The sequence below is a fragment of the Microtus ochrogaster genome, linkage group LG8 (assembly GCF_000317375.1).
Source record: "Microtus ochrogaster isolate Prairie Vole_2 linkage group LG8, MicOch1.0, whole genome shotgun sequence".
Classification (NCBI taxonomy): domain Eukaryota; kingdom Metazoa; phylum Chordata; class Mammalia; order Rodentia; family Cricetidae; genus Microtus; species Microtus ochrogaster.
Genome location: NC_022033.1, coordinates 4,230,524 through 4,243,427, shown reverse-complemented (window position 1 = coordinate 4,243,427; position 12,904 = coordinate 4,230,524). Strand labels below are relative to the sequence as shown.

Below are 12,904 nucleotides of genomic sequence, written 5' to 3'. Positions count from 1 at the left end.
CTAGGTTACAGGACACACCACAACGCCCAGCCAGGCACTCCTTTTGATAGTATATCCTCATGCCTATTTCATGTGTAAGAAAGGAAACCTCAGGTCAGAGGGAGAGGAATGAAAACAAAGAGGTAGGACTCACGTTGGTGGACCTGAGCTCCATGGTCTTCTTTACCGGGTCAACTACAGAATGCTCCTGCACGTAGGTTTTCGTTCTTGCTGCACCAATGAGCTACGGGCAACACTAGAGTTAGAGCTTCCAGTCAAGCATCTTCATCTTTCTCTTGAAGGCACAAATGTGTCAACTACAAGCTAACAGGGACTCGCACATAGAGGAAGCAAGACTGTCATACGCCTACTAAGACCCTTCCACAGAAGCAATCAGGGACAGCTTATTGAGCTGCGATGTCATATTCGCCATGGGGTGATGCTGGGGCACGGAAGGGGACATCTGGCAGTCAGAAGACCCATCCAGTAGAGTTCACTCAAGTGTCTCACTAAGGCCAGGAAGAACCCCCCCAGCCCCCCGCCTCGCCACATTGGCTAGATAAGAAAGCAGGCCTCACAGCTGAGGGGGTCCATCCATAACCAGAACCCCTCCATGGCTGCGTCCCAAGCTCACCCTCCTCTGCTGTGGTGGAAAGCAGGCTCCTTCCTGCTCTAAATAGAGAGACCCAATACAGAAGCCTGGGTCCAAACCCCCCAGTTGTATCGTGACCAGCTGGCATCCTAGTTTCTCACTGGCTCTATCAGCTCACTAAAGCTTGGTGGTTTGTCATGGAAACAGAACAGTACCAGACCACGGCCTGAATGTGAAGTAGCAGTCCAAACAGAGCTCTTGTCATTCAACATGGGCACAACCCACAAGGGCCCAATGTCACCTCATAGCGAGGACCCAACCATTGTAAATTCCACAATATGCCTCAGGCTGCAGCAAAAGCAGGAAAAGATGTAACTCCCTTCTCCATTGAGCCAGTTCCCTCCAGCCATGGTACCTTAGGAGGCTGAGCAGTCTTTCTAATCCAAGACACATCCCAACCTTTAGGATGTAATTCCAACCTATGCAAAATCCCACGCGGCAGCAGAACAGAAAGACTGTAGGAGACCCTAGCGCACGGCCCCAGGCAGGGTATACTTACAGACTTCACAATGGAAGGCAGGCCCCACTCTGTGCTGAGGAGCCTGTGGCTGTGCAGCTTTCCAGAGGGATCGACATGTCTGTCCAACACGTCAACGCCAACCACGCTTGGATTCATGGGGTTTGGGTATTTCTGCATTGCAGCCGTGGTAACCATTTCCCATGGGTGGCTGCAGACAAACCAAAAACCAAACACTTAAAATGGCGGATGGGGTAAGCCATTCTTCCACCACAGAGGCAGTGCTTTAGGATGGGACGAGTTTATGCTGGGAAGTAACTTCTGGAGACATGAGTGCTGACGGTTTTTAAATGCGTACAGATGTCAGTGTCTGCGGAAACAGACTGCACAGCATAGCAGACGCCCATGAAGCAAAGCCTTAAGGAGCATGCCTCTCACAGCAATCCTTCCTCAGTCACAGCCGAGAATCGACGCCCTGGCTGTCCTGGACCTCAGAGACTTGCCTGCCTCTGCCTCCCGGATGCTGGGAGTAAAGGCGCATGGGGACACTGGCTGATCAAGCATTGTCTTAACATCTGTCCTTGGGCATCACACACACACACATGCACGCACGCTTCTTTCCTCCAAGTCTGGCTTCAGCTCTGCAAAGGTCACTTGGGAGGAAATGCCAAGGCCTAATGACTTAGCATGAGCACTTGCCCATCACTCCAGTGGTTGAGAACCTGCAGCTTCTTTACTTTCGCAAAAAGGCCACATACCCATTCAAAATGCGCCACACTCACACCTGCCCTCTGGGTACACAAGGCACTCACTCTCAGGAAACACACAGCTGGCTGGTCCACCTGCAGTCTGACCCCACCCCTTTCTGTATTATTATCTGTGTCCTTGCTTTCTGGAGGTGGACTTCAAGCTATGCCCACGAACACAAACCACAGTGCTCTTGTTATCTAAAGGCAAAGCAGGTGGGCACTAATCACTTCAACCTTGTGGAGAACCCAGACTGACAACCACACCTGTCAACAGAAGAAACCCTCCAGAACCACAGACAACCAGTGACATGGTTTTTAATGTTTTCATTTAGCCAAAAGTATCCTATGAACAAGCCTGGATTTCTATTTACCCTTAAGCCCTATTCCACAGTCAATGCAGATATCTAAGAGGAAGCTTCATAATCTAAGCAGCCCAATGGCAATGATTTGGCCAAGCCCTCTGACTATCACGGAGACAACGATCTCAAATGAAGATCAGATGAGGCCCTCTTTGCTCTCTCATCCATGCACTGACCTTTTCTCCCTCCCTTTCTGAAAAATTCATAAGCAGTCCGGGGGGTGGGGGAGTTCTCTGCTTTACCGTGACTGCCCCGTCTGTGCTCTCTAGGAGAACTCTAAACATAACTGCTGGCCAAGGGCACCCAGTGATCACTAGTGCTCCAGCAATTAGTTTTAGCTTCACGACAAAGCATGATTCTGTGAAAAAGACCCTAGTAGATGTTCATAGAGCACTGACATGGAGCTGAGAGTCTAGCCATTCTCATCCCTGGAACTGGCACACACAGAAGCTGGAAGACTCAGCAAGCGACGCCACACTGGGTGTTAACAATATGCCACGTCTCAGAAATGCCTGAAAAATCCAAGATGTACGGATGAAGAATGACTTGGGGTCCTGCTTGAGAGAGCATCGTTCACTAGATGGAACCCTGGAAACGGTAGTGAGACACTGGGACTGTAATTCAGGAGGCTAACTCCATCTTGAAATCCTGTTTTCTCAGACTCCATCTTGCTAAGCAGTCCGGCTGCCCAGCGCACACTGTGGCTCTATGCGCAGGCTAGCCTCAGACTCGGCAATGTAAGGGCTATGGGCATGCGGCAGATCCTGCTTGAGATACAGGTTTGGGTGCCCTAAGTGTGTATGGGTTGGGACCTTGATTGGTTGGCTCAACCTCTCTGGAGAGACGGCATCCTCGGTCTCCTACCGGGGCATGGACAGCGTTTATTTGCGGATCTATCTTCTCAGACACAGCCCCTGGAGTGTTCCCTAGTCTTAGAGGTCAGTGACAGAAGACTAAGCTCATGGATGAAAAGACCTGAAGTCCAGTGACCAGATTTCACTGAACACAAGTCCTGGCAGGAAACGGGGAGGAACGGGTCCTAGGGCAGGAGAGGGCAGAGGAGACAAGCTGAGGGAAAAATGTGGAGGACCAGAAGGGAGGGTAAGTTCTAAGCATGGGACCGGGCAGCAACTTGGAAGCCCTCAGATCCAGCAGAGGACTGGGTTGTAGAATCCCTTCTGAACAGACTACCAAAGGCTGTGACCAGGTTAAAAAGCACCCCAGGGACTCCAGTCCCAGAAGTGAGAGAGAGTCCCTTCTAACTCCAGTGCACTGTCCTTATGGGGCACACAGTGAGCCCTCAAAGGCCTTGGGCCCACTCTTCTTTTAAAATAGCCCTCATAACAGTGCTGGCACACCTGGATTAAACACACCACAAAGCTATACTATTACAACGGTGTGGCAACAGATCACCCAGAAATGGACTCAAAGGCTAAGTCAACAATAATTCCGACAAGGGGATGTTTTATGTCAGTCAACGAAGAATACTGCTGGAACAAGGGTTAACCATTTGTTTATCTTGTATGTGGCACTGTGAACCTGGGTGGTGTCTTTCCCAACACCCAACAGACTCCGGTCCTGTTTTCCAGTACAAGTTCAGAGAACCATAAAGCTATGACCGGATGTGATGGCAGACTGGCTATCTGGTCAATTGTCATGGCTCACAGATATGGGAAACCACGGTCACAAACTATCCGGAAGAGCAAGGCCTGGTCCCGGATCTCTGGCTGTTCCTCAGGCTGTCACCAAGGTTTGGCACCATGGTGGTGTGAACTGAATTCACCAGAAGAAACTCCACCTAGATGGACGGCTGCCTGGCTGTCCGTGGGAGGTTCACGCAATGGAGGGGGCGGGAGCTCAGTCAGGACACCCCAGGCCACCGTGAGGTCGTCGGGGCTCAGTCAGGACACCCCAGGCCACTGTAAGCCGTCGGGGTTCCGTCAGGTCACTCCAGGCTACCACGAGGTGGTCGGAGCTCCGAACACCCCAGGCCACCACGAGGCCGGCGGGACCTAGCGCTCTGCGACCCCTGGAGTCACTTCCGGGTCATGCCCGACGGCCAGTTCCTGTCTTCCGTCAGTGGCGGAGGACCCATGCCCGGGGTCACCGAGGCCCTAGATAGGCTTGGGGTCGTGACCTTGGCGGTCCCCGGTCCCGGGGTCAGCCCCGCTCGTTCTGCCACACCCGATGCCAGAGAGCTCCCCGACGGCGCCGGAGCCGGTAGCAGCTCCCACACTCACTCAAAGACGTGCTCGGAAGTCCAGATCTTCATGGTGCCAGCCGCCCGCCCGGTGTCCCGCGGCGTCCCGGGACGAGGAGGCACAGAAGTTCACCAGCCCCGCCCCGTCCCGGCCGGCCGGCCTCGCACCGCGCAGGCGCCGTCGGGCCCAGCGCTGGGACGCCCGGAAGTGCCGTCCCTCGGCCTCGCCGAGCCGGGCTAGGCTCCGCCTCCGGAGCCGGCAGGCCCCGCCTTCTCGGCGCAGCGCACTCAGGCCCCGCCCCTCGCGCCCCGCGCACTCGGCAGGGCTCAGTGCGCCGGCGCAGAGCTCGCTAGCGCGGAGATCGGCGGGCGGGAGCCGTCCTGCGCATGCGCGAGCCTTGGCAGCAGTCCTGTTTGCGTTTGGCGGGTTCTTTGGACGTGGCCGAGCCTGGTAGCGTTCACAGGCGCACACTTGCCTGCTGCTGTCTGAGACTTAGCCCCACCATTTGCACCAGGCTAAAGGTGTGTGAGTCTCTATCAGCACCGTATGCATTCTCCTTGCCAGCCCTGGTCGTGACCCTGGGTAGGACAGGCTGCCTGCTCATCCACCAAGCAGTGACCAATGTCCCCCCACCCCCGACCCTTCACGGGAACAGTCGGAGCATGGAGACCTACACTGGGCTGGAGCAGGAGCCAGCTGCCCAGGCAAATGGCCCCGGGGTCATAGGTCATCCCCATCACTACCCCTCTGAGATGCCCATGCCCTCCTGTGCCTCCATCACAACTTCCTCTAACATACTTCCCAGCAATTATCACTCTGAGATCATCTTGTTTATCTGCTTACCTCCCACCAGAGAGTCACCCCTGAATGCCAGGTCTGGCCTGTCTCCATGATGGCCCTCGGCAGAAAGGTTATTGGAAACGGCAGTAGTTATTTGGGGGATGAGTCAATTAAGCCATCTAGTTAATGTGCTTGACTTCTAGTCTGTAGGCACCTGAGGGTGAGGTGCTCACTAGGCTCCGTCAGTGATTTCCTCCCTGTACCTACCCAATAATTACGGATGACATGCGTGACTGAGTGACTGAGAAGTGAGGGGGCAGGAGCGGATGGCATGCGGCTCTATTCAGAGATGCGCCGGGTGAGGTGGACGAACCCCTTGGCTTGGGTTTCAGGTAGAGCTTCCCACTTCTGCTCACTCGGTTCCCTCCATCCTGTGCCTCCCGCCTGAACAATGTGCGATTTGAAATGATAGGTGGAAGAAACTCTCCATGCTTAAGGAGCTACTACTGCTTCATTTTTGTACCTAGTTTGTTCAACTGTGAAAAACAAATAAAAATCAGAGTCATTTAGGAGGGTGGATAAGTGTTTTTTTTTTAAATAGCCAAAGCCGTTTATATTTTTAAAAATAGAAAAATGCATTCGATGGAAGGAAATAATACGGTTGATAGTTGCTAAGTGCAATTTCTGGTACCTGGGATTTTTATTTTCTTTTAATATTTAGTACTTTGAGTGGTTTCTGGGGAGGTAAATGCTTTAAGGGCTGCTGAGAGGGGCTCAGCCTCGATGAAGATGTGTGAAGTTATTGTTGCTGGCTCCGGAGCCGTCAGTACAGAAATATCTGTCCCTGATGCCCTGGAGCTTTGTGAAGCTGTTCACCAGCCAGCAGCCCGATCCGTCCTTCCTTCCGAAGAACGTTATCCTGCCCCCGTAGTTCAAGGTTCTTAGTCGTCAAAGTCATACCAGAAAATTGACTTCATTTTCATCACATTGCTAAACACCATAGTACCCGTCTACACCACGGTACCAGTCTGCTGATTTTGCTTCCTATACCTGTAGTGATGGGGTGGAGTGATGGGTGGGATGGAGTTCTGGGGCCCAAGGGTCTTTTCTGTGTCTCCCGTTGGTAAACATGCTGGCGAGTCTTTGGGGTTTGGAGAGGAAGAGCTTCCGTCACTCCCTCCTAGACACCCACCAAGAGGCTCACTGAGGGAGCAAAAAAAGGTTCTTTAGACCCCTGAGCACTGTATTATTGATGCTGCTTCTTACTCAAAGAGAAGTCATCAGTAGGTCATCAACTTGATTTGGTTTGGCCCAGGGATGACACCTGTCCCCACACCCTTCTGGCATGACACCCTGCCCAGTCTGCAGCTGGGAGGAAGAATGCAGATGTGATTGTTGACTGAGGTTTTTGCGACCTCCCTGTTACATGTGATTCCCACCTACTAGGAGTAGTTTGGGGAGAGAGACTCCAAATCCAGAGGAAACTGGACGGTGTTTAGAGAGAAGGCTCTGTGTCTTGGGGAGACCAGCGAGCAGCAACCCAGGTCTTACTGAGATTGAGGAGGAAGTGGCTGAGGGACTGGACCAGACACTGGTTGTGAAAGGCACCGCATCCAAGCACAGGTGCTGGTGGAGCTCAGGGACAAGCCCTGGCCTGACTCTGCCTGGGCCTCAGCTCCTTTGCTTTCTAAGCCCCACTCATTAGCCCTCCTTCCTTCTCATTTTACACCACCCTTATTCCGTCTGATTCATTATTAATAATTTTTTATATCAAAGTGGTATACAAAAATCCATCATCACCCAGAGTTTTGTTTTCCATAATTCTTCAACCATCCACGTTCTACTGTAGATATTAAATGAAGATTTCCGGAAGTAAATAAGTCACAAGATTAAATTGCTTGCCACTCTGAGTATGGCAATGAAGTCTTGTGCCAGCTCACTCTTCCCTACCCTGGACGTGCACCAGACGAGGGTACAGAGCATCCCTGCGGAGTATGCCACCCACTAGCAGAGAGCATCTTTCTCCAGCGTATCCATGCTGTGTAGGCTACCCACCGACGTAAACCCTTCCTCTAGTTCGTCCACATCACGTACGCTATTCATCTATGGCTCCAGGAATCCCCTGTGGGTCCTGAAACACATCTCAGAGGATCTCAAGAAGCTACGATTGTAATCATGTATGTGCTTGGTACTTGTCCCCTGTTTCCATCACGGAACTGACACCTTGTGTTTTCTCGGGGGTCACGCTGGGTTCCTTTAGATGTCTCAGTTCACAGTAAAGATGGCAATAAGGTGACATGGCTTAAGTGGGCTGTCCTAGCCTCGGGGTGGAGCCAGGCATGGGAAAGAACAGTTGAGGGCTTTATCCTTGCTCCCAAACGTCCAAGGAAGGCTGGGCAGAGCGACAGATGGCGCCTACAACGTGTCATGGACAAGGAGATGTGATGGTCTTTTGGTTGGCGAGCACAGTCACAGGCTGGGAGGGGATGGTCCCCTAACTCCATGGGGACAGAAACTCCCGTGCCCTGCACCCTGGTGAACTCTCCCCTCTCTATTTCTCCACTTGACTCTCACTATTTTTTATTATAATAACAAGGTGAAGGGTTTTCCCTGAGACCTTTGAGACAGCTTAGCAAGTCATAAACACGAGGAGGGCATGTCCAGAGACACAGTCTACAGCTGGTCACTCAGGAGAGCAAGGACCCAGGTGGAAGCTGAGATTGGAGATCCAAAGACAGCAGAGGCTGGGGCAGTCTCGAGGGACAAGGTGCTTCAGGACAATGGCTGCACGGATGTGCCCTCCTCCCGAATTCAGTGTTTGTGTGGAGAGAGGAGTAGGAGGGGGCTCTCAGAATCAGCTCCATCGTGTAGCTGCGATTGCTTCCAGGAGACAGCCAGTGTCTGCTGTGCCAGCCTGGGCTAAACGTATAATTCCTACACGGAGGCCAGGCCCATAGATGTCCTGCCATGGGCTCTCCAAGTGTTACTCACTTTGGGATAGACTGGTGCCCACCTTCACCTTTTCTCCTGGCCTTTTGGGCAATGACCTTTATCTCTAATTACCATGAAGAGTTGGACGTCCTTCCCTCCCCTTTAAAATGGACATCCTCGATCTTAGTTTTCTCTCTCTCTCTCTCTCTCTCTCTCTCTCTCTCTCTCTCTCTCTCTCTGTGTGTGTGTGTGTGTGTGTGTGTGTGTGTGTGTGCAGGTCAGAAGACAACCTTGGTTATTATTCTCAGGTCTCTCATTGGCCTGGAGCTCACAAAGTAGGTTAGGCTGGCCAGCAATACTCCCATCCCAGGAATTCTCCTGTCCATGCCTCCGAAAGTCTGGAATTAAAAGTATGCACACCGCCATGCTTGTAGTGTGTGTGTATTTCTATGTATGCATGTGTGTTTGTGTGAAGAGGTCAGAGGTCAATGTCAGGTGTCTTCCTCTATCCTTCCCCAGATTTCTTTGAGGCAGAGTCTCTCACTGACCTGGAATTTACCACTCGACTCTGCTGGTTAGTTGGATGCCAAACATTTTTACGTGGGGGTTGGGGGTTGTACTTGGGTCTTCATGCATCTACAGTAAGAACTTTATTGCCCAAGCATCTCTTCAGCCCCTTGATTCAGAGAGCCTCCTGTTTGTCCTTTCCTGTCTTTTGTCTTTGCTCACTACAGGAATTGCTCCTGACAGGACCCTAGGCCATTGCTACCCTCACTGCCTACCTTAACTGCTTTGGGCAGCTTCCCCATGGGGCACTGGCAGTTGAGAGACATGGTTGGTTGCCTCCACTGTTGGTGCAGTTGCCCTTGGTACCAGTGGGCAGAGGCCAGGTTGGCTGCTCAGCATCTCTCAAGCACAGGACGGTGACAGGCACCTCCAAACAAAAAAGACAGTGGCTCCAAAGGTCAGTGCCATCCCGGGGTAGAAAGCCTGGTGTGTGGCTGGCAGGCTCTGGTACTCCGGTCTGTTTACCTGGCCAGCTTAGGTGTTGTGTTTTTCCACATTCCAACCCCACTGCACTCTACTGTGGCATGAGCAACCTGCCACCTGTGACCATATACTTCCACACCCTTGGACTTGGAGACTGGGTGTTCTGCTCCCTGAATGTACTCTCCCTGGATTTACCACCAGCAATCGTAGCTTTTGAAGTCTGTTCAAACACTCCGCTCCTTACAGGCCTCTTGGAGGTGCCTTTCCTGGGACTCTGCATGATGCCCACTCTGCATGGCGCACTGCATATCATCACACGAGGACCTCACTGTCCACAGCCGCCGTGGAAAGGGCAAACGGAAGGCTTCCGTGTCAAAGATATGTAGTCCTTCTTACCTACTCTTCATCTTTGAGTCCTTGATGTCACATGGCCACATAAGGAAGTTAGGATCATTGTAACATGAAAATATATTCACCACCAAAGAATTGACACCTCGCAGCCTGCCCCCAACCCCAGCCTAGACCCTCAGCTGCTGTCTTTCTTCTCTCACTAGTGTGATAAAAGGACCGACAGGAAACAAACGAGAGGGAGGAAGGGTTTATTTTAGTTCCCATTTCCAGGTTACAGTCAATGGCAGCAAGTCCCAGCTGCAGCAGCTTGCAGCAGCTGGTTACATTGTATCCACAATCAAGAAACAGATAAATGAACAAAAATGAGAAAGGGGTTGGCATGTTGGCTCCGCAGGGAAAAGTGCTTGCTTTCAAAGCCTGCTGACCTGAGTTTGATCCCTGGAACCGACAGAAAAGAGCCAGCTTTGGTGACTTGAATCTGTAAAACATCCCTATGGCAAATTGGGAAATAGAGACAGGAGAATTGCCCAGAAGCTTGAGGCTAGCTAGCTTAGCCTGAAGTACTCAGCAGAACGGTGAGAGAGCAAGCCTCAGCAGCAGGAGGGTGAGAATGACCACCTCCTGAGGGTTGTCCTCTGACCCCCACAAGCCACAAGAGCACTATGGCACACATTCGTGCACACGGAGTAACACAATACATAATCAAGACCAGAGAGCAATGGATGCTTGTGTTCAGCTCACATTCTCCTTTCTGCCACCCGTAGTCTTCACGCCTCAATTAACCAAGATAACACCCCCCTCCCCCACCATAGGCATGCCCAGAGGCCAGTCTCTCAGCAGATTCTAGATCAAAGATTACTTTAGAATTCTGGTGTCTTATACCAAGCTGGCAGTTAGCACTTGAAGAGGAAGACAACAGGGTCACCTCACCCTCATGAGAGACAAGACTAGTGTGCCATGAAGCAAAGACTTGAATGATGGCTTGGGAGAAACCTTTGCAGGAGGGAATCAGCCCTTGGACATGTCTGCACAGACACCCATGACCGTGACTGGCCTGTGGAATGCAAACCTGCAGGTAGCACAGCTTTGCAATCATGGAGTGCACATTATGGTAGAATGAGTCCCTGATTCCTGAATGTAATACAGACTTGTGAAGATCCAATTCTAAGTTTGGTTTATAGATTTCATCTATGTATACTGTAATATGTTTGTGCCACTACATATATGTATGTGTACATGTAGAAATATACTACCATAATTTTATACGTCATTTCATGTTAAAGTCTTAGGTAGGACTTTTTTTTTTTTTTAACAAAAGTTAATTCTTTTTGTTGTTTGTTTTTGAGATTAGGTCTCACTTTGTAGAGCAAGCTGGCCTCAAACTCAGAGGGATGTACTTGCCTCAGTCTCCTGATTATTGGAATTAATAAAGTATATACTACCATGCCTGGCAACAAGAGTTAAATTTAAAGCCAGCATATGAAAGAACAGATCTTCATTCTGACATCTCTGCGCCTGGCTCTGCTCACCCTCCTCTCTCTGTCCCTGCTGCACCCACCTTAGAAGGATCCAGCTCCTGCTTACATGCTGTGCACATGGCCCTGTCCGGTTAAATCTGCTGTGTTAGTCAGAGTTCTCCAGAGGGACAGAACATAGAGAATGGATCGACATATACACGAAGAAAGGGATCTGCCAGGATGGCATCCAGACTGTGGTCCACCTAGGCCCACAGGACTGTCTACCAACAGAAGGGCCAAGAATCCAGCCTTGTTCGGTCCACGAGGCTGGATATCTCAGCTGGTCTTGAGTATTCTCCAGCATCCCGAACAAGAAGGCTCTAATGCCAGGAAGGGATGGACTTGCTGGCAAGAGCGAGAGCAAGCAGGCAAAGAGAGCGAGCTTCCTTCTTCAGTGTCCTTTATGTAGGCTGCCAGCAGAGGTGTGGCCCAGATTAAAGGTGGATCTTTCCAACTCAGAAGATCTGGAATAAAAGTGGCTCTTCCCACTTCAAATGATTTAATTAAAAAAAAAATAATAATAATAATAAAAAACTCTCACAAGTGTGCCCAGCTGCTTGGGTTTTAGCTAATTACAGATGTAGTCAAGTTGATAAAAAAGAATAGAAATCACATATGGATTCTGTATGCGGCAGAAAATGTGATGTTTTTATATTGCTCCCTCTGTGATGGCCAATCTTGGTCGTCAACTTGACTGCATCTGGAATCAATTAAACCCAAACAGCTGGGCACACCTCTGAGAGTTTTCTTGATTGAACTATTTGAGGTGAGAAGACTCACCCTAAATCTGGTGCCCCACATTGGGTATCAAATGAAGTACTATTAATAAAAACTCAGAGACATAAATTGGGGTTCAACCTGCAGGTCAGAAAAGCAAAACAGCCAGCCACTGGCTCTTACCGTGACCTCTTTCCCAAAATGGTGATTCTGCCTCCAGGAATCTCAGAATGAGACCGAGAGTGAGGGTTGTCTCCTCCAGTTTTATAATCCTCTCTAGTTCTGGGATTAAGGGTGTGCACCATTACTGCCTGGTTCTATGGCAAGCGAGTATGGCTTCTGGGATCAAAGGTGCATGACATTGTAGCTACTGGGATTAAAGGTGTGTGTTATTGCTGCCTGGTCTGTAAGGCTGACCAGTATGGCTGTTTTACTTTTCTAATCCTCAGGCAAGCTTTATTTATTAAAATACAAATGAAATGCCATTACACATAAAAGTACATGAATAAGGAACCTTTTGCTTTTTGTCTGCTTGCCCTCACCCTCTCTGGCAAGTTCCTCCACCCTGTTGCTAAGGCATTCCTTCACTAGTAGTAGACCTGCTTCTTCAGGATTCCAGTGTAGCCTGAATACCTGCTGAGACGTCCAGTCTCATGGACCAAACAAAAACCCAGATTCTTGGCCTTTCCATCAGGAGACAGGCATTGTTGGAATAGCCGGACCACATCCTGTGAGCCACTCGAATACATCGCATATATATTCTTTCCGTCTGTCTGTCCCTCCCTTCCATTGTCCTCTTTTGTTTCCCCTTTAGGCCCATTCCTTCCTTTCATGGTTCCTGAGCTACTTCCACGTCATATATGTGTGTATGATATCATACACATGGTGTGTATCTATATGTTTAAATCTAGAATGCAGGAGCAAAAGGAAACGTGATGTCTGTCTTGTTGAGTCTCACTTGTTTCTCTGGTCATGGTGAGCTCAGTTTTCACAGCTGAATAAAACCAGTAGCTATGCTTTGTTTGTTTGTTTGTTTGTTTCTACTGTTCATTTGAACTTTTGGTTTTGATTTTGAGTGAATTCATTTTGGGAGAGCTTCTTGGATATCAGTTCACACCCCAAAGGAGGCTTTTTCTTCCTTCCTTCCTTCCTTCCTTCCTTCCTTCCTTCCTTCCTTCCTTCCTTCCTTCCTTCCTTCTTTCCTTCCCCTTCCTCCCTCCC

At 50.3% G+C, this 12,904-nt stretch overlaps 1 protein-coding gene across 1 annotated transcript in view; it reads right to left on the bottom strand.

Annotated features, from left to right (window-relative positions):
• Window positions 1-4,620, bottom strand: part of Prelid3b (PRELI domain containing 3B) — a 7,814-nt gene extending 3,194 nt beyond the window's left edge. Inside the window, exons 1-3 of the mRNA XM_005362772.3 lie at window positions 4,437-4,620; window positions 1,131-1,299; window positions 134-223 (exon numbers count right to left, since the gene is read on the bottom strand). Coding sequence (XP_005362829.1) covers window positions 134-223; window positions 1,131-1,299; window positions 4,437-4,468 — 291 coding nt within the window. The 5' untranslated portion in view covers window positions 4,469-4,620. The remainder of the gene's footprint in view (window positions 1-133; window positions 224-1,130; window positions 1,300-4,436) is intronic.
• Between the last annotated feature and the right edge of the window lie 8,284 nt (window positions 4,621-12,904).